A 22,035-nucleotide genomic window follows, 5' to 3' on the forward strand; every position below is an offset into this window, starting at 1 on the left:
TTTTTGGAAGCTTCATACTTTAGGTAAATAAAACCTTGGCTTGGAGTTTAGGGGAGTTCATAGTTGGTATCTATAGCTCTGTGTGTGTGTGTGTGTGTTTTTAAGTGGAATAACAGCAAATTTTGTGAATTCTGGTTATTTTCAAATTTCAAGCAAACACCATCGGTGAGTGCTGTTGAATCTGCCGCATAGATGCCAGGCTTCCTCAGTCACTCCTTACCTCTTACAATTAGCTGGCTTTGGTGTTCCACAGCCGCTGCCTCGTTCCGGGCTATGCAGGTGTAATTCCCATTGTGCATCAGGGAGAGATTGGAAATCCTTAAGGAGCTCGTGAAGTCAATGTTGTCAATGGTCACCCCGAGGCTCGCTGGGATTGGCCGGCCGTCCTTCTGCCAGGTGATCGTGATGGGTAGGTCCCCTGAGACCACGACACACGGGATGAAGACCCGCTGTCCAATGGAGAATCTTGGAAACTCAAAAGGTTGGATAAAAGGTGGGACTGAAAGGAAAGAAAAGAAAAAGTAATCAAAGGGAGATGACAAGGAACTGTGTAATATCCTACATTCTCTTCCCCTTAACCCTTTTGCATGACACTGAAGAGTAATACAATCACTGCTACAGTGTGTAAGTATCTGAACTAGTAGAAGATGTGAAACTGCTCTCTTTTTATTTGAATTTTCTCATTGATCTAAATGAAAAGTGTGGCTTGATTTGTACTTCAGCAAATATGCTTAATCTAATTTATTTTGATAAATTAATACAATAATCATTTCAGATACTGTACTTTTCAGTGTAAATACTGTGAAAGAGGGATTTGGGTTTGGTTTCCTCTTGGAAGTTTTAAAACTATGTGTATGAGAGACTCCCTTCCTGCTTTGCTAATATTAGCACTACAATTACTGTTCCCCCTTCAATCCATACCGTGTCTTGTTAATTGGTGTATAAGCTTATTGAAGAAGGAGAGATTCCAGTTTTACTGTTAAACATTTTTTAACACTCAATGTCCAACTAATAGCAAATGTTAATTTAAAAGACTGATGTTAGGACAATTGCATCTTTACTCTGCATCCCTCAATTTTACACATTCCTTGTACATGACCTTAAAGTATGAACTGGTCTATTACCAGTTTGCTGAGTTGTTAAGATGTGTTGCTACTGAGGACAAGGTTATAGCCTTCAGTCTGGCCAGCCATGGACACAGCCAAGCTCAATCTGGAAAGCTCTTTCCTGATTCAATCTCCCTAAAATACTCCTATTTATCCTTCTTGCCTCAGGAACCATTCTTCCTCAGCAACTTCCTAGACGGCTTCACAGGGTATCAGCATCATAAAGTGGTCAAAATGGAGCCAGTGGTGCCAACTCTGAATCCTATTTTGGTTCCTTGTGAGTCATGGGCTCATAGGCAAGTTGTCAGTATGCTCTTCCAATCAGCATCTTAGAGTAGTAATTCATAGATTATTAAATTATTAAGACCATAATAACTTAATATAAACCAGTTATTATAGTAGGTGATTTTACAGGATGAAGTTATTAAATAGCAGGGTGTCTGCAGACTTTATTCATTAAATCAACTGTAATCTCATTTCAACGATCAGCTCAGGGGAGTATTAGGGATCCAGCTGAGAAACAAATGAATGAAAACCATTCACTCATTCATTCATTCACTCAAGAAGTGCTTGCTGAGCACCCAGGATGTGCTTGACCACACTGTGTGTGCTGGACAGGCAGCAGTGAACACAGTATAGCATCCCTACCCACTGGGGCCGTCATGCACAGTCATAGGCAGCGGATACAACAAAGGAAAGCAGCGGCTATTCTGTTATTCAATAATATTACTACTACTATATGCTTTTAAAATAAGTTGGAAGCTCTATCTCTGAATTGCAAATACAGCCAGAGTAAGTGGGCAGGTGGCTCGTCAGGTCTCATCAGAGAAACAAGCAGGCAAACAAACCACAGAAGGTACAAACAAGCATATTCAATGTCAAAACTGCCGGGGGTCATCAGTGAAAAGTCAGAACTCCGGGTGTGCAGGAAGTTGATCTTATGCGAAGAGAAAAAGATCTCAGGATGAGGGTCTACCTGATGCTTAACACCAATGAATCAGTGACACTTCAGAAATGTGGATAACATGAGTTTTGTTTTTGTTTTCTTTTTTAACTGATTCCTCTGTAGCTAACTCTTTCCTCTGTTCTTGTAAAATTGAGACCTTCCTCTATCTTGTAACTTTCTTCTACTGTAAGGAGACATTCTTATATTTAATAATTATGGACAGCCGACATCCTGCCCAGATCATGCAGGATTGCAGTGTCTGTTCACAGTTGTCATCAGTTGTGGAAAGTGCCGCTGTAGCGAAAGTACTTGTGTTTCTCTAAATCTTGCCCCAAGTGTCACAGATGTTTACTCCATCTGTAAATATTAACACTTAATAAATTGCCATTTTTTAAAAATGAACTACATTTCGTCTTTGGTTCTTACACACAGAAACCTAATTGTGAGTCTACTCAAACTCGGCACCCACTGGTGGCTTGGTGCTGCTCCCTATCTGATTTACAGATCATTTTTCTAGTTAGAACTTTGGGGCCAGATGCCTTGGGTTTAAGTCCAGCTGTGCCACTGGCTAAAGTCGTTAACACCCCTCTGTGCCTCAGTTCCCATGTCTGTAAAACAAGGAGTGTCACTCACTGTCCAGCAGTGAGTGAATTAGCACACGGATTCACAAACCTTCACATGCACCTGAATCAGTTGTTGAGCACTGATTCTATTTCATAAGGAAGTAGAGGGGGAAAAAAAACATAACGGTCAAGTGAAACATTATTGGGCCAGCGAGAGCACTCAATTTCTCTTATAATAGGGAGAAGAAAGAAATACATAAGGACTTACTTTCTATTACCTAGATCAAGAAAGAAAGGTAAGACATAGCACATTTTGATCTGTTTAATAAGAAAACAACATGGAGTGCAGGCTGTCAATAATTATTAAATATGAGTGTCTTCTTTATAGCAGAAGAAAATTATAGAATAGAAAACGGGCACGTATCTATTATTTTTCAAGAACAGAGGCAAGACATAGCTACAGGGAAATCAGTTAAAAAAGAAAAAAAAATAAAATTCATGCATTCCATAATTCTAAAATATCTGTAATTCATTGGTTTATAGAACTCTAAGAAATAGAATTATAGTTACAGAAGTGAATTTCAGAGCATTTTGCCAAAAAGCAACATTGTTAGTAATGAAGACCCGTGCCTCCAGGGCAGTGAAAACACAGGTCAGAAAGGGCAGGCACTAACGCTCCCCCACGTCACTCAAAGGATAACCCCTCGTTTTGAACGTCCTTCGTTAGACTGTTGCAACACTCTAAGTTATCTCATTTCTTGGTCTAACCCAGATGCTGATATTTCAGGCTTACTGATGAAGGCTCAGTAAGAAGCCATGGTTGGTAAGCCAAAGATGGGGAGAAACTACAAAAAGAGCAGACACAGTGCAACACACATAGCAGCTAGGGGACACTGCCCTTCATAGCCAGTTTGTTTTGGCAGTTAATACAATAGCATAGCGCCTGATTAAGACTCTGAATCATGTTGCAGTCAATATATTTAATGGGGAAAATATTTTTATGTATTTATTTTTATTTATATATTTATATATCTAAAATGTTTTAAAACATATTTATAAAAAAAACTTTCCAAGATATTTTAAACAAAAATGTTCATGATGGAAGAAAGGATTTATTTAGAGGGAAATGTCGTTTTTGCAGAATAATGTCAAAATCAGTTTTGTGGCTTGTTCTTTTGCTTGCCATGTTACATTGGGATGCACTTTTTCTTAATTGAAGTAGTCGGTTTCTAATGTGTTTCTAGTGTACAGCGTAGTGATTCAGACACACACACACACACACAAACACACACACATATTCCTTTTCATATTCTTTTTTATTATAGGCTATTACAAGGTATTGAATAGAGTTTCCTAAATGCAAATCAAATCAAAAGACCTATATATCAATCATATCACTTCTCTCCTCACTACATATGTTGTTGTCTCCTTTGCTTCAGCCATGACTCACAAGTCTGCTATATAAAATACTTAAAAATGTCTTAAAGGGTCCTAAATCTTGTATTTTACATCCAGAAGATAGAATATTGGAGGCAAAAGGTAAACCAAGTGATGCAAAAACTCCTGTAATGATATTGGTAAAGCCAAATCACTTGTCTGAGACCCAATGCTTTATCTGATTCATTATATCACCTTTGGAGGTAAAATCTCTGAAATTCTTGACAGTGAAACCTTGAAACATTACAGGAGCAGAAATTCTGAAAGTGACCTGCAGCAGGTTTCCACATAACCTTCCTACATGAAGTATGTAAGTATCTGCTAAACGTCACTTCTTACCAAGTCTGTATATTTCATTCTACACAATAGTGGGGGTTCCTTTCCCTGAGGCAGTTTAGAGCCACTGAACGTTGCCAAATGTTAATTTAGACTCATTCTTTTCAAACCATTAACAAGGGCATTAAATCAGGCTAATATATTTCTATGTCCTGTCCCTCAAAAATTAACAATATATTCTTTTTCATAAGGCACAAAATAATTTTTATATTTCTCCCCAGAGCAGAGTATGACATATTGAAAGAAACATCGGTTGACTGTTGGCCAATCTTGCGTAGTTAGCAGTGTTATCTTGATTCAGCTTTTTCAACTCTATGATCCCATTTCTTCACGTGTGAAACGTTGACAGTGCAACAATTCATGAGTGCTGGGGGAGGCCTTCTGTAACACGCCAGCCCCAGAGCCCAGGTGGTGCATAGAAGTAGCTCAGTTTAGCATCCTTCTACCTCCCCTTTTCCTAACTCTTTTTTTCCTTTTTGTCCCAAGGCCCAGAATTCATTGGGAGAATCAAATGTATTACATGCATGTTGAGACACATAAGGCTGTATTTCCATTGCCATATATAATTTCATCAATTCCATATTCTGCCATTTCATTTCCAGTGGTAATTTAACTCCACGAGTCTTCATACAATTCTCAGGTTGACAGCTTTTGGTATCAGACTGCTCAAGAAGTCTGCTTGAAGCCAAAGTCCTCTGAGTCATGGCTGCAGATGTTTTAATCTTCCCAGCTCCTTCTCTCCATTCTGTTTAATAAGCCCTTTCTTCCCAGCCTTTAAGAAGTTTTTCTTGTTATAACATGTTACGTGCTTCATAAAGTCTCCAAAAATCGCATCTCCTAATCCTGCCCATTATGGGAATGCAAATCCCATGACTGGTCTCTGAGAGCTCAGTCCCAATTACCTACCCATCTTAGGTGCCCATATGCCCACCAGGTATGCCTAGAACCTGCACAGGCTTAGAACTCTGGACTGTCCTCTATCTGTGGCTACACAACTGTGATGCTGATGCACATATGTGACCTGTGGGTTGAGCACGTCACTTAATGGACTGTCAACCCATAAGACAGATTACTTGTCCAATTCTGCTACTTTACAATGTGCTTCAGATTCCAAAATTGTAAATTACTGACCCTGGGTGCTATAGTCCTCCACTCCACTCACACAATTAAAGTCTTTCTCCATCCACCCCAAGTTCAAGATTCTACAGTGAAATGCATGACTCACTCATGAGTATAGTGATCAAAGTACATGACTCTTTCCTGAGTGACCCGGGACACAGGAGATATAGCGAGTTTATCTTTTTTATTTCCCACAACTAGTGGAATAAATAGCATCTTACCCATTGTAATTGCATAATAGTTTTTGAAAATATCTTTCAGAGGTGATGATGAGCATGTGTTTCCCCCCTGCACATCAGACAATCCTGAAGTTATGAATACAAAGGGAGACATGCCCAGGACATAACAGTGATGAGATGTGAAGGACAAAGGTGAGGCTCCTACTCTGTCTGATTAACTGAGGGACCAGGACTTCTAACTAGCAGATCCACTGAGCCATGTCTCCCACTGCTGGTAGAGCAAGCTGGGGAGATGCAGTCAAGACCTGGTGGTGTATTCAGGTATAGCCATCTGTGCCAACTTTGAACCACCCTGTGAGCTTGTTCCCCTGAGCTGGGCTGCCTCTGGCTTACCATGAATTAGGCTGCTGGTGCCTGCTAGAGGAGGAAGGGCAAGGGATAGAGATTCAGGGGGGATGATGCAGGAGCAAGAAGGGCATGGCTGGGAGTCAGCAGGTGCTACATAAAACAAAGCTCATGTGTGTGCACATAAACGTGGGCTCCTTGGGAAGCCCTTCTTGACTTCTCTGTCTAAGTTCCCCTGGGATTCAGTATGAACTGATTTTAACTGACACCCAAATACTGACCTAGAAATAAAAGGCAGGCGTGAGCCAGCAGGGTGTTCTCTGGTGCTGCTACTGGGTGGGAAGGACAGAGCAGTGAGGCGTGGCCCCTCTGGGGCAGTAGGACCGCTTTCAGGGTCCATCTCTAAAGTTTCCTAAGGGAGTTGTGAACTGGGCATACTTACGGCAGCCGAAACCATATAAAATATTAGAAAATTAAATAGGTTAAAAGTATCTATTTTTCTTTAGCCAGAGATTGAATATATCATATTTATATTTCTGTAGCTGAGTTAAGTGGGAAGTTTGGGTACATTGAGGGAAATTCACAACCATGCATTACTTAAGTCGTCCTGAACTGAGGAGAGAATCCCTGCTTGGCTGAGAACTCTGTAAGACAGGCGTCATTACAGAAACAGTAAGCTGGAGTTTCAGAGATTACTCAGCTCCAGCCACGTTCTAAGTGACAGAGCAACATTGTCCACGGACAGAAAACAACAGTGGGACCAAATTATACAGATTTACCCTAATTTCAGAAAGCTCTAGGTTCAAGGAATCTGCCCTGACTTGAAGGACTGTTTACAATTAAAACAACTGAACACACAAAATCATATAGACGAATTTCACAATTCCCACTAAAGATGAGTACCTACAGTCCTCGGTCTCTGCACGACTGTCCTACTGTGGTTAGAACATCGTGTACTGCAGATACTGCTGTGGTAAAACACACCTTTTCTCAGATTACACCGCAATTTTGACAACGAGTTGGAACTATTTTGTTTTCTGGTGTTATTTTTTAATGCCTGTTATTTTCTCAATGTAGAATTATTCTCCTCATTTTACTCAATGAAGAGTTCAAGATAGCCAATGAGGCGTTAGGGTTTTTTGTTTTGTTTTGTTTTTTAATTATTAGAATTGAATTGCAAAATGTTTGTATGGTAAATATGATTCAAAATTATCTAATTTAATTAAATGGACTAGTAGAATAGGAATAATAAATGTTGTCACCATCTCTGCTTGCTTATGAGTGTCTATAAATCCTAGACAAGTGTCTATTAAGAGTTTATAAGAGTTCCTAGATTTCCATAGCAAAGGGATAATGAGGATAGGGACCTTGTTCACTTGAAAAATTCATACAAAGTATGAAGAATATTAAAAACCTTAAATAAGAAGTTCATCAATTCGAATGGAGACTGTGTGCCCCTGACTAACAGATCTCACCTACCCACTCTGTTCCAATTGTCAGCTCACTGCTGTTGATTTGCCTCATCTCCATTTTCATCCAAAACTCCTTCCCAACTTCCTGCCTGCTTGTTCAGTTATCTGCTAAGATCTTCATCTTGAGGTCCCAGAAGCATCTCAAATTCCAAACCAAATGTGTCATGTTTCCCCTTGATCTAAGTCTCTCTTTCAATTCTCTGTTCCTATTAGTGCTAGCCAAATCTCCCAGCTGCAAGAAGCTCAGAATAATAAAAGTTACTATATAAAGGTTGCATGTAATGTAATGTAATGTAATGCAATACAATGCAATGTAACAGAACAGAACAGAACAGAACAGAATAGACTATTCCTAGCTGTAGGTTCCTCTTTATCTCCAACCACTCTCAGGGCTGCAATGTCTTGTCTGCTCTATTTCTCAGTATCTCTTGCATCTGGCTCCATTTTTCCCCCTAAACGCACTACCATCACCTTTTATTAAAGCATTTCAATTGTGTCCTAACTACTGGTCTTCCTAATTTTTTTCTTTCTAGACTGCCATCCATCTCATATACCTCAACGTATTAATTTTTCTAAAACACTACTGTGAGTACCTACGCCCTGCTTCAGTCACTTCACTGCCTTTAGGAACAAGCAGGGGCCACCGAACGCTACAAGATCTGATACTGTCTCTGCGCCGACTCACACCGTCCGCCTACAGTGAGTATCCTTCAGTTCAGCCACATTGACTCCGAATGTGAAGGCTGCACCCTGCCCTCTTTCTGTCCCTACCCCCCACTTGGCCCCATTCTCACGCCTACCAGCTTAAAGTGTGAAAACACAACTCAGTTATCACCTGCTTTGGAGATTGTTTTCAGGCTGTAGATCCCTTTGAGCCTCAACTCAGTTTCTCTTGGAAACCTTCTTTTGACTCTAGACTTTATGTCCAGAACTGGCTAGATGTCCATCTGCTCTGCTTCCAAAACCTCTCACACATGTTTCTTTGATGACAGTGTGCAGAAATCAGTGATTTTCTTACCTGTCTACCTGTTCTCCCATGGCTGGTTGAAATGTTTTGTTTCTCACCCGGTGCTGTTTTTCTCATTTCCTACCTCCTGCCATGTATTAGTTATTTGTCTGAAGGTCCTCCCACTGACCCCAGCCTCTCAATACTTGATCTCAGTAACAGTAGATGCACAGACATTACCTGACTAAGTCAAAGAAATCATAGGAATCAAAGAGATTCTTTGAGTTAAAAATTGTTTTCATGACAAAGATCTAGTCTAATTTTACTACTATCATACACTATGACAAGTTTTCATCTCCTTTTTCAAATATTGGACTAATGTTATTAGAGAAAATAGAAGCAATTTAATGAAGACATATTTTCAGGAAAACGTGTTTGCCACGTACATCTATAGTTGTTTGCCAACCGTGTAAGTGGTGGCCTCTGATATACGTGAAGACACATCTACGTGGCCTAGAGTCCTTTGAGGATGTGTACCCCAGATTCCGCGAGTGACATCAGGTGGTACCCTCTAGTCATCAGCCACTTCAAATATGGCCCCAGCTGCAGAGACCCACCTCATCCAAGTACAATTCCTTTCTGGGGTGGCCTGTATCCAATGAGTGACTGAAGAGGCCACTTTTGCCCCTACTTAGGGGGCAAAAATGAGAAGAAACACTCTTTCTCCAGAGCTCCCTGTAGAGTTGGATAAGTCTGTCATCGACCTGCATCACAGTTCATCTTCTTCTTCTGCCCACTCCTTCTCCCTTTCCCTCCATCCACACATGTTGATTGCAAGGACGCTCCCTGATAAATACCCTGCACACTGAACTCCATCTCAGAGATGGCTCCCTAGAGAACACAACCTGCAAGACTTTGCTTCATTTAAAATGAAAAACCAATCCACTATTGATAACACAACCACGTCTGTTTGTAACATTGCCTCTGCATACTCCACCCATCCATCCATGCTGCTTCCATTCATTTTGGATTGTAACCAGGGGACAGTTACCAAGTGTGCTGGGTTCTCTTTTAATAAGACCCCTCTGGATGTGACTATCAGTGTGTTCCCATGCTCCTGAAGAATAGAAAAGGGACGACAGAAGCAAGGGAAAAAGTAGTTTGAAAATTCAAGACTGCTGCTCATAACCTTTAAGAAAGTCTGTGCTTGTTTATTCATTTGTTCATTTTACTAATTTTCCTGTCCCAAGTTGAGCCAGTGCTCAGAACTGAATTTTTGTCTTTATCTATAATATGGGGATATGCATATTCACAAGCTCAGTAAGGATATGTGGAAAAAATGAGGAAGAATTCAATGCCAATATCTGAATTAGAGCCCAAGAGATCCCAAAAGACTCAACTTAGAAATACAAGAAAACCTGGCAAATAAAAATCACATACACACACACACACACAAATACCCAAGCACACACACATACTGCATACACTGCATATTGGATTTCCAGTAGATGAAGCCAAAAGCACAGGGAGGGTTCATGAGCTGAATACAAGCCAACAGAGCAGCACAGCTGACGTAAGAATAGTGTAAATAAGCCCAGGCACTTACAGTCAATCAATCTACGACAAAGCAGGCAAGAAGATGCAATGGAGACAAGACAGTCTCTTCAATAAGTGGTGCTGGGAGAACCGGACAGCCACATGCAAGCAAATGAAAGTAGAGCATTCTCTAGCAAAACATGCAAAAACAGACTCAAAATCGATTGAAAACCTAAATGTACGACCAGATACTATAAAGCTAGAGGAAAACATAGGCAAAACACTCTTTGACATAAATCACAGCAATGTTTTTTTTAGATTCCTCTCCTAGAGTAATGGAAATAAAAGCAAAAATAAACAAATGGGACCTAATTAAACTTAAAAGCTTTTGCACAGCAAAGGAAACCATTAACAAAAACAGAAAGACAACCTATGGAATGGGAGAAAATATTTGCAAATAATACGACCAACAAGAGATTAATTTCTAAAATATACAAACAGCCTATACAACTCAATATAAAAAAAGAAACAAACAACCCAATCAAAAAATGGGCAGAAGACCTAAGTAGATATTTCTCCAAAATGACACAGAGATGGCCAACACACACATGAAAATATGCTCAACACTGCTAATTATCAAAAATATGCAAATCAAAACTATGATGAGGTATCACCTCACACAGGTCAGAACGGCCATCATCAAAAAGTTTACAAATAATAAACATCAGAGAGGGTATGGAGAAAAGGGAACCCTCCTACACTGTTGGTGGAAATGGAATTTAGTGCAGCCACTATGGAAAATAGTATGGAGGTTCCTTAAAAAACTGAAAACAGACTTACTATATGATCCAGCAATCCCACTCTTGGGCAAATATCCAGAAAAGACAAAAACTCTGTTTTGGAAAAAATACATGCACTTCAGTGTTCATAGCAGCACAATTTACAACAGCCAAGATATGCAAGCAACCTAAGTGTCCATCGACAGATGAGTGGATAAAGAAATTGTGGTATATTTATACAATGGAATACTACTCAGCCATAAAAAGAAGGAAATAATGCCACTTGCAGCAATGTGAATAGACCTAGAGATGATCATACTAAGTGACGTAAGTCAGACAGAGAAAGAAAAATACCATATATCACTTATATGTGCAATCTAAAAAATGATACAAATGAACTTATTTACAAAACAGAAACAGACAGAAAACAAACTTATGGTTACTGAAGGGGAAAGATTGGAGGGGGCATAAATTAGGAGTTTTGGATTAACAGACACACATTACTATCCATAAAATAGATGAACAACCGTATAGCACAGGAAACTTTTCAACATCTTTTAATAACCTATAATGGAAAAGAATTTCAAAAGAATATATATATATATAAGTTATATATATATATAACTGAATCACTTTGCTGTACACCTGAAAGTAACACAACATTGTAAATCAACTATATTTTAATAAAAAAAGAAATAAAAAATAGAAAAGTGTAACAGGAATAAATCAGAGATAAGAGTAGTTAACTCTTCCATGACTAGCAAGGTAGTTCTTAAGTAGGATGCTTATCTTAGAATACCAGATGGTGAGAAGAACCAGAGAGCCATAACTATGACAACATAAGTAGAAAGGTAAGAACAATAAACAAATTAATTAATTAAATATATATATATTAAATTACCAATAAATCAATGAGCAAAAATACAATTAAAACACTTTAGAAAGAAAAAAAGTAAGGCATAATGGAGACATACAATAAGAGAAACAAGAACTGTTCTTTTCATCAGCTGGAAACATGTATTTTAGACATACAGGAGAGAAAAGACAAACTGCTTGAAATTTGAGTAAGCAAAACACTAAAACAAGCTACAAGAAACACGACAGCATCTCCTTTCAAAGCACTTTCGAGAAAAATGAATTACCTGTGCTCTTGTTAACCAGATGCCTGCAGTGAGAAATGGGGGAAGGAATTGGGTGGTTTCTTCAGGTGATTTTTGTTTTCAGTCAATGAGACATTCCTTCAAGGATTTTCATGGAAGGTGTTTTATAGCTATAACCATATTATGTTGAAATAAATAGTTTCTTTAACATTTAAAAATGATGAACAACTTCAGAATTCATGAGAATTTCCATCTTTAACAATCAGAGTTACCTTGGACTGAGGAGCACAGGTTACTTTCCCCCTGGTTGGGGGCAATAACATATTTACACAGAGACTTGTTAATAAAACAGTAGTTTTCTAATTAACCCAAACGAGCTTGCATCTCTAATACTTAAAGAAAAGCCATTTGAATCGTGATGCCATCAAGAAAATGAATCATAGCTCATGCTGTACTAACCCAGGTGGAGAAAAGGCTCATCCAGATGGGTCATACTTATTTTATTTTTATTTATATGGACTATCAATGCAGGCAAAGCCAGAGGACTCCAACTAGGGGTGATGGCAGATAGGTTAAATGACAGGGACAGCCAAGATCCATAAAATCACTGTCATTCATTTTAAGACTTATCTTCTTTTCCCCTTTAGCTTCTTTATGAGAATTGTTAGTAATAGCTAGGTATTTACTTGAGAAGTATTTTTCATGACCTTGACTTACAAAAGGTCATCCTTTTTTAGAACGTTGGTTATTAATCATATAATTGACAATTCAACAAAACTGTAAGTCAATGAAATTATTTTGGAAATTTCAGGGCACTGAATTAGTGATATAATGAAAAAGGAACACTATTAAATGCCTGAAAATAGGCCAGTTAAAGACTTGTTCCTCTATATTCTACCCACATAATATTCACAGCAGCATAGATCTATGCAAAATGAATTCTATAGACACCCCCTCTCTACTCCTTCAGCCAACTCTGTGTCCCTGCACAAGTCTCTTCAATTCTCTGAATCTCAATTTCCTCTTGATGAGACTCAGACAAGATGGCTTTAAGCACTAATATGTTTTGATTCTTTGAATGGAAGGTACAGAGTGAAATTTCCAAGTATTTGTATCACTTGTAGACAAATTGGAAAATTCAGGTCTGCAAAACCAAGGTATTCTATTGTGAAGCCTAGATTAATGCACAGTATAAGTAACTAGCTCCTTCTTGATGAAATTAACAAATTCTTTCACTGAATTGAGTAGTTAGTACAAGGAAATCTATGTACTAACTGGAGCTGGAGATATGATTGCAGCCTATTTATGGTCATTTAGTATCAACAGATCTTATTATAAATCTACTTATCAGTATTTGAAGGATCCTATCTAGTGCAAAGAGAGAACAGGAAATAGAGAGTAAATTAAAAATATAAAATAATCTGACTAAAATAATTTCTGATATAAAATTAATTCAAATAAACATATATATGTTAAACATGTATCAAAAGTCACACACACACATTGGATTAAAAACTGGGTTCAACCAACATCATAAAGTAAAAGGCTACAGAAAAGCAAGAGTTAAAAAAAATGGGAAAAGATCTACAAGGCACAAAGGAGAGTAATTTTTAAAACATATAATAGATAATACAAGGCAAAAAATACCACAGGTCATAGCAGAAAATAGATAAATCAATTGTCTTTGATAATATTAACACCTACTTTAATAAATAATCAACGAAAGGACTAAAAAATCAGCAAAGCTATAGATGAGATATAATTATTAAATTTAATCTGACACATACAAATTTATACCCAACAAATATAAGAAAAAACAGATACTCATTAAATAGATGAAACATTCGTAAAGAAAGCTTTAATTCAATTTACAGACTAAAATGATCTCTGACCACACCACCATGATATCTTGATACACGGAGAAGAGTGAGAAGTATAGGTCACTTACTAGATGATATTAAGGGAACTGACTCAATAGACAAAGAAGACACTGGGCATTCACTTCTACTGTGTCTACAGTCCTCAGTGTGCACTGAAGACCTACACATAGGTGGTGGAATATAAACATAGAGCAAAAACACGAAAAAATGTAGGAATGTAACTTCCATGAGCTCAGAGACTTCTTAAACATGATCCCAATGAAGACCATCAAAGATAAAGAGTCAAAAGACAGAGCTGGAAAATATATCAACAACCATTTCTAAGTAACAAGAGTTTCATACTTACATTAAAGAACTATAGCCAAGCCGGGAGAAGTAGCAGGAAGACAGATATAAAACGGGCAAAGGAAATGCACAGATGGGACACCGAATAGAGAAAAAGAGTATGACGAGATGCCTAGCCTCAGTCGTGATGGAAAAAGTAACAGATTAAGACACTGCATCCATTATATTTGTTAGTGAGCCCAGAAGAATGTCTCAACAGTGGGGACTTGGGTTACAACAAACGAATCTTGGTGTCAGGATGGAGGTGATGCTCTCATTTCCCTCTTTTAGACATTCAAAAATTCCTAGAGGGCTGTGTTTCTTTGAGAGTAGACAGATGCATCAATGTATCCTTATAGAGGAAACTAATTTCTGAGTTTGTTGTATGACACAGTTGAAGGAACGAGGATGTTAAAGATGGTGAGGGAATAAATTATGAACTTGTTATTTATTTATTTTATATATGTTAGTTAGTACCTGCAAACTATAGTTCAATAAAAATATACAGTTAAGAGTTTTTTTTTAAAAAGACGGTGAGGCAGGAAGGCAGTGGCTCACTGCTGCCCCCAGCTGGTGGCATCTGTGAAGAAGGGGGAGAATTCCTCGGAGCTGCCCTGGAGGGAACAAGGGAACCAGAAACAAAGGGGAGACTACAGAAGACAACGTGCATCCAACAGGAGGAAGACATGTCTGATAGGCACGGCCAAATTCCGAGCACAAGGGGCAAGCTGCGGATCACATAGGAAGCTGGTCTAGATGAACTCCAAGTTCAGGTGTGTCCCTAAAGTTCTATCCTTGTGTCATCTATTTGCACATTGGTAGGCATATATTAGATATACTTATCTATGTCTATCTACATATGAATATAATACACATAAATATTACACATGATTTTGACACACGCAAATACTTCATGCGTGAATGTAGTATCTATTTATAAATAAGTATAATACACATGGATATTATTTATGTCATATTGTGCATGTGCATAAACTATACAATTCTGTTGAATTTATATATTTTTACAATTACTTTTGTTCGTACCAATCCATATTGAATGATTTTGGGTAACTGAGAGTTTTTTTTTCCTGACTTAAAATATCATCAGAGAACTCTCACTTTGCTACCAAAGTTCTTCTTCCTGCGTGTGCATATCTGCACAGAGACTGATTATGCGTGAGGCACTGAAAGAGTGAGGAATCTTCTTGCCGTTTTTTCCTTCGTTTTTCCTCTACTTAATTCTCTCCTTCTTTAAGTCTCCGTGTTTAACAAGCATAACAAGTACTGCAAAACACTGTTTCTCCTACAATTTTAGTTTTAACCGAGTAAAAATTTGTATTCTTTGACTTCAAAACAAATCCAATACCTCATCTCTTTCTTTTCCTCTACTAGGAGGAAAGCAATTTGAGATATTATTTCTTAAAAAGTGTAATACAGTGTTTCCTTAAAGAAAGGTACCAGTTTCATTTTCCAGAATGGAAGAAAAATTACAAAGCAATCTACCTCCAACACACACCTGTCTGAAGTAAAGCACTCAGGCTGAGTTTGCAGCTCAATTTTGACATCTTAACCAAAGTAAAGAACTCTTCCGTGGAGGTCTGAGAGAATGAATCCTCAGGTCAGGCGAGTAAACGTGGCCATTTAAGCACATCTGAACGTGAGTGCTTCTCTGGTAGTTTGGAAAGGAGGCATAGTGAAAACTCCCTACTTGATTAGCCTTCTTCTGTTACATTAGGGTGTTAAACTAGCAAAGAGAACTTAAATTTGAAATCACAGAGTCACTGTGACCACAAAAATGTTACACATTTAATGTACTCCCTTTATATTCCCTCAGCAGATCTATTATCTTCTCTGTTATTCATAATACAAGCTATACACTCCCTAAGTAGTTGTTGAAAATCGACATAAAAGTTATGCCAATGACTAAAATTCTGGTCACAGAAGACCCTAGCAAATAGGACCCTAAATTAAACATTGACCAACTTTAACAACGCACCTAAAAGAGAAAAATAACCTGGAAATGTTATGTTTTCTATAAACAGTATCTCAAACAACTCCAGTAGCTGGAGAGAGGAGAGTGGGAGAAAGCGAAAACGGTGAATTCGGACTCTCCACTCCCGACGGAGCTGGGTTTAGTACCCGCTGGGAGCGTACGTGTTCTGGTTGAACAGCATATGAGAAGATGTCGGAAAGCAGGAGTGGGTGACACGGCCAAGGGGGTTTCCGCGCACAGAGCTGTAGCTCTGCCTGGGCCAAATGCCATTAGCTGTCAGGGGCCCTTGAAGAACGATGTCATTAGAAGACCTCACTCCTGGCTGCTCACTTAGAGATGGAGACATTGTCAGCAGCATTTTTAACACAGCGTTCATTCCTCCACCTGCACCACCGCAGCACTGCCAGACTGCTGAGATGCCAGTCAGATGAAACGCAGCCTATGATCCGAAGCAGGAACTTCACGCCAAATCGTGCAGCAGAGGGTCTCCGCTAGGCTGCGGAACACAAAGGGTCACCGCCGTAAGGGTCGGAGACGCTGTCGACGACGCCTAATTCTTCCATCAGTTTGAAGCAGAACATGATAAAAATCTGTGTCAAATTAGAACTGGAAAAGTGCTACAAATATAAGCACTGAAATGAGACATGGAAGAGTGAATTCTGAGATTGCTTTTGCTGCATTTCTAACATCATCATCTCCTCTCATTATTGGCAAACATTAATTTTAAAAACTCACAAAATAAAACTCTGAAAGTTAGGTGCTTCTTAGACTACAATTGCAAGCATCTCTCTCTGCTAATTTTAGCCCACTCCCCAAATCCATACTTCAAAGTTCCCCTGGTCTGAATCCAGAATGGTGGTCCACAGACACTTGATAACCAAAGTCTACCCTTCTTAAGACTCCCAAGCCTCTCATATTTTAGGTTCCCTCTCTTGGCCTTTCCATTAACCAGATTACAACTTCCGGAGTCATCTTTGGTTCTTAACCAGCCTCACTCACCAAATCCATTCCCTGCTCTTAATCTCTTCAATTTAACTAATGCTCTCTCTCTCTTAAAATAGGTGCTCAATATTTCATGCCCTTACTTCTAAAATAATCTCAGGTCAAGAAACTTGACTTTTTAAATAGCGTTCTTCCTAAGCTTTTGGACTTAATTTCTCCTCACTTCAATCCTGGCTTCCCACTGCCATGTGGCTTACTTTTCAAAAACGCACCATGGGGTAGTACTGAATGCAAGGATGTGTGCTTGAGTCTTGAATACATCACTAGACAACCCTGAGCAAGTCTCCTGCTCACTCTTACTCTGTTTCTCTGATGATGCTTTATCTACATGACAGAGTCACTGTTAGTATTAATTAAGGTGACACATATGAAAGTGTTTTGTAAACGATAAAGTTTTATATTAATATAAATATAAGGTGACATTTTTATCTAGTAGCCAATTAACTTACTTGGCAGTGTTGGTCCCTAGCAATTAGAACACTCAATTAGGCTACTGTTCAAGTTCAATATGGTGCCTAAAATGAGGCAGGGAAAGCTGTGAAATGTGTTAAATATAACACTGCCTGTTAAACTGAAATGAAGTGAAAGAAGGGATTTTGACTTTTATTTCTCCCTACAAGTTTGAAGGCAGCATAATTGTCTTCTGATTAATATATTTTTGAACTGCTGAAGTTTCCGGCATTATCAATGATTAACGTGTCATTTACATCAATCTTTGAGAGTTTTTTTTTTTTTCAAATTTCCCAAGTCATATGCTACAAAATAAATGAAGGGAACAAAAAAGCAAAAAAGACATGACGGAAAAATAGTATTGTTTCCAAATGTCAGCTAAACACCACTCCCCTCCACACACACACACACACACACACACACATGCCACTCTATTCAGGTTAAAAGAAGAACCTCCAGGAAACGAGATAAAAATGGCTGGTTTCACAGTTTGCAGCATTATTCATGGGAAAAAGTGGGACCATTTCCAATGAACTTTTGAGGTATCATATTTGCTCCTCTAAAATTATCTGAATAAAATACTCACTGTATATTCTACCAGCAAAGGTAGTGGAGTTGTATTTATATGCATAAAATAAGAAAGACTGTCTTCTGATTCTGATCCACAGAGAGTCAAAAAATCTGTCTTTTCCTGTAATTCAGTTGATTTCTTATCTCTCCCTTTATCATAATACTTATCATAATTGAAAACAGTAAAGGTTATTAATTTTTTAAAAGCTTTGATGGACTATACTCCTAACCACTAGAGTATGATTTAATTTACATGTTTTATTTCAAAACATTTTAAAATTCAAATTGAAGTGTTGAGAAGTTAATTTGGTTACAACCTTTCTTGTGACATCTGAGGAAAGGCTAATATTATTAATGGTGTATAATTGTTACTATATATTGAAAGTCAGAAGTCATCTTAAGCAAGAAATGCAAGTGGCATCTTAAATCAAATTACTCTGAGTAATTTTGCTAGAGTGCAGTGCATGTGAATCTGATTAACAAAAAAGCCTGCCCTAGGCTGACATACAGGAACCCAGAACTTACTATTTCTCACCTGGGAAGCCCCACGCAGCGGGCCCCTCCCCAGCCTTCCCTATCCATGGTCTTACTTGGCTTCCGTTGCCTAACACAGTTCTTTTTACCCCTGAGGTTGGTTTCCTGTTGGAGAGAATTCTTCATCATTGGGTGGGACTTATTTTCTGAGGGGCTGGGCTGCTCGGGGGCCTTCTTTATGGGGCATATTTTAATAAATATAGTGAATTCACAAACTGGAGTCACTGTCAGTCCTGTTCATACTTTAATTCACTGTCTTAAGACAACCTGAAATGTCTGTTGTCTTCAATTTCCCCTCTTCTTCTGATAACCGCGTCTTCTCCCTGGTTTGGGGCTGCAGGTGGAGGCAGGCAGCCAACCCAGGCACCCGCTGTCCTGGCCACTGTGACCGGAGCGGCAGTGGGCTGTGGCTGAGTGAGCTGACCCCCGTCCCTCCCTGAGATCTTCCTAAGCGGAATGGCTGGGGAAGGGCTCTTTTCGTTACCGTAGCTCGTGGGCATGTGAGTCCAGAGATGTCTAGGGCCAGTTTTCCTGCCACCTGGAGAAACTGCTCTGAGGGAAGTAAGCCAATGTTAAGAGGGAAGTGCCAAAAAGAGACAAAGGAAGGTTCAAATGGCAACCAAGAGCCTAGACCAGCCTCCCTGACTCCTGCACGCTCCATGTCCGCCCCTCTCTGGCTCAATATGTCAGTCTCCATCCCTACCTCCCCCAACACACTGTTGTAACTGCTGTTAAATTAGTTTGATTTGGGTTCCTGCACTTTGAAATCAACAGGATAATGTTTAATAATAAACTGATTCATTCTAATCTAGGAAATTTAAAAAGACAAATTTAAATTTCAAACAGTCCTTATTTGAATGCTTGTCAGACTCTATCTTCAGATTTTTAGTGAACAGGTTTTACCGTGAATCTGACTAAGGGACTGGTAAGTCTGTGTGAAGGTAAACCCTGCAGTGAGGCACGCACAGTCCCTGATGGCCACACCCAGTCGCTGGCTTTACACATCACCTCTTCATAGAGGTCTCCAAATCCACAGCTTGGATTCCTAGACTCCACCCTCACATATGCAGATAATTTCCTGCTTTATGGGCCCACCTGTTTGTCTAATGTATGTTTTAACCTCAACACATCAAAGACCAGAGTCCTAATTCCTTCCCTCAAACTCCTCCATTGCATCTTTTGCCAAATTGTGGATGACAGGGCCGTTCTTCTCTTGCTCAGACCAGAATTTTGCAGTTGTCTTTCTATCTTTATTCCTCTGACAACCGCATCCAATCCATTAGGAAATGCTGCTGATTAGATCTTAAAAATAGACCCAGAGTTTGTCTTGCACCGGCGACCTCTCCTGCTACTCCCTGCTCCAGGCGCCCTCCCTCTCACCTGGATCAGCTCTCTGACAGGCTCCTCTGCTTGTCCCTTTGGCCCAGTCTCAGCACAGGAGTCAGAAGCATTCTTCTAAAACCTAAGTCAGGCCATATGACGTCTCTGTTTGAAATCATCTGATAAATGTCCTCGTCTTATTCAGAAGACAAACTCAAGTCCTCTTAACCCAACCCCTGGTGTACAGGCCCTCCATGAAACAGCCTGGCTAATTCTGACCTCCTCTCCTATTAATTTCCCCCTTGTCCACTCTGCTCAGGCCACACGACCCTCTCGGCTGTTCCTCAAGTTTGCCAGGCACACTCCTGTTTTTGTTCTGTCTGCTCTCTTTGATAAGAATGTGTTTCCCCCAGGTATCTGCTTGGTATCTTGCACACCTCCATGTCATTGCTCAAATCTCACCTCCTCAGAGAACCCTTCCCTGACCCCCCGTTACATACTGCAAATCCCAAATCCCAACGACGGCCCCGCTCACCGTCAGCCACTTCTCACCAGTCGCCTGCGATGAAATGCTGCACAAAATAACATTGTCCACACAAGACAGGAGGGAAGGGGCAGGGGGCAGCCATTAAAAGAGCGATGCAGCAGTTGGTACCACGATGACGGCAGATCCGACTCCCAGTAGAACTGGCGCTTCAATACGCGCTCATTGAAATGCAACAGCTGCTAAATGGCAGCCCCACGGGCGCCACGGCAGCTTCAAGGCTGAGCACAGGAGGTCCGAAAGCGGGCAGTGGCCCAGTTCCTGGGAATCCCAGCCCCATCCCGAGGTAGCTGGAATAATCCTCCCGCTTGTTAGCATATGAAGCTACTGGGCCCATAAAAACTAACAGCGCTGCACCTCGTGGCCTTTTCTCTTGCCTTTGCAAAGTGTGTGTTTGCTTTTGCTCTAACCACCCCTGCACCTCGTGAACTCTCTGGGCTTCTGAGAAGACCTACACTTGTTCTGTGGAGTGTGCATCTCTCTGAATAAGTCTCCCTTCACCCAACTACGGCTCACTCTTGAATTCTTCCCTGTGAGAAGCCGAGGACCCTCACCTGATGGGACACGTCCCTGGGACTCCCCTGGGCCTGGGACAGGGCTGTCCTCTCATGCCCCATTTTTCCTGTACCCTCCTTTTGTTTGGCAGTCCTTGCAAAGAAGCTGAAAGTGTCTATATTATATAACATATGCTAAAATAAAGGAAACTCCTGAAAATAAAACATTTGATTAAATTGTTTCCTAAAATCATAGATATACTGGTTACAAGAGCCAATAAATTCTCCTTTGCAGCACATGCCAGTTTGAGGTGGTCTTTCACTTACAGTCAAAAGACTTGAGACTAATACACTGATGGATGCTGGTCTGGAAACTTTAAGAATAAAAGATTCGAGTGGCTGTTGTTTGAATTTATGTCTCTTAGAAAACTGGCATTGGACTATTTATATTCATTTATTCAGTGGCCATATTTCTGGCAACGTTTTCCTGAAAGAAATAATATTAAAACTAGATAAAGCTAATGCATAAAGCAGTTCATTTGATGCATCATTTATCACGTTAAACACGAGAAATTAAATAGTTAGCACTGAAACAGATATTTTCAAAATGCAGACTGCAGACCCCGGGGCATCACAGAGACTCTTTTAGGGGCTTTACAAGAAGACGACGATTTTCATTCTGATACCAACACAATTTGCCCTTCTCGTGTTGACATTTACATAGATGTGCAAAAGCAGGTAAGACTGGTGAGGTCTTAGCACAGATCTCGGCAGTGACCCCAAGTGTACCAGCAGGCATTCTACTGTTACCATCACTCACTCCCAATCTTGTTTTTTTTAAACCAGTTTCATGTAAGAACACTTGATGAATCAGTAAAAAACTGACTATTTCAATAAACCTTAACCCTTAAGTTAAAGTCATTTCTAACGTTCTATGATCTGTGTAATAAAATGCAAAGAATGCACAAAGCACCGTGCTGCTTACTGGATAGAGGGGGTGACCTGAAGCAAAGTATTTATGCACTGGCTTGTGTTACAAGCTCAACTAGCTACTTTTTTT

The 22,035-nt window shown here is 39.6% G+C and overlaps 1 protein-coding gene across 1 annotated transcript in view; it reads right to left on the reverse strand.

Annotated features, from left to right (window-relative positions):
• Positions 1-22,035, reverse strand: part of DSCAM (DS cell adhesion molecule) — a 667,301-nt gene that overhangs the window by 220,362 nt on the left and 424,904 nt on the right. Inside the window, exon 10 of the mRNA XM_031684569.2 lies at positions 221-499. Within this exon, the coding sequence (XP_031540429.2) occupies positions 221-499 (279 nt within the window). The remainder of the gene's footprint in view (positions 1-220; positions 500-22,035) is intronic.

The sequence above is a fragment of the Vicugna pacos genome, chromosome 1, assembly GCF_048564905.1.
Source record: "Vicugna pacos chromosome 1, VicPac4, whole genome shotgun sequence".
Lineage (NCBI taxonomy): Eukaryota > Metazoa > Chordata > Mammalia > Artiodactyla > Camelidae > Vicugna > Vicugna pacos.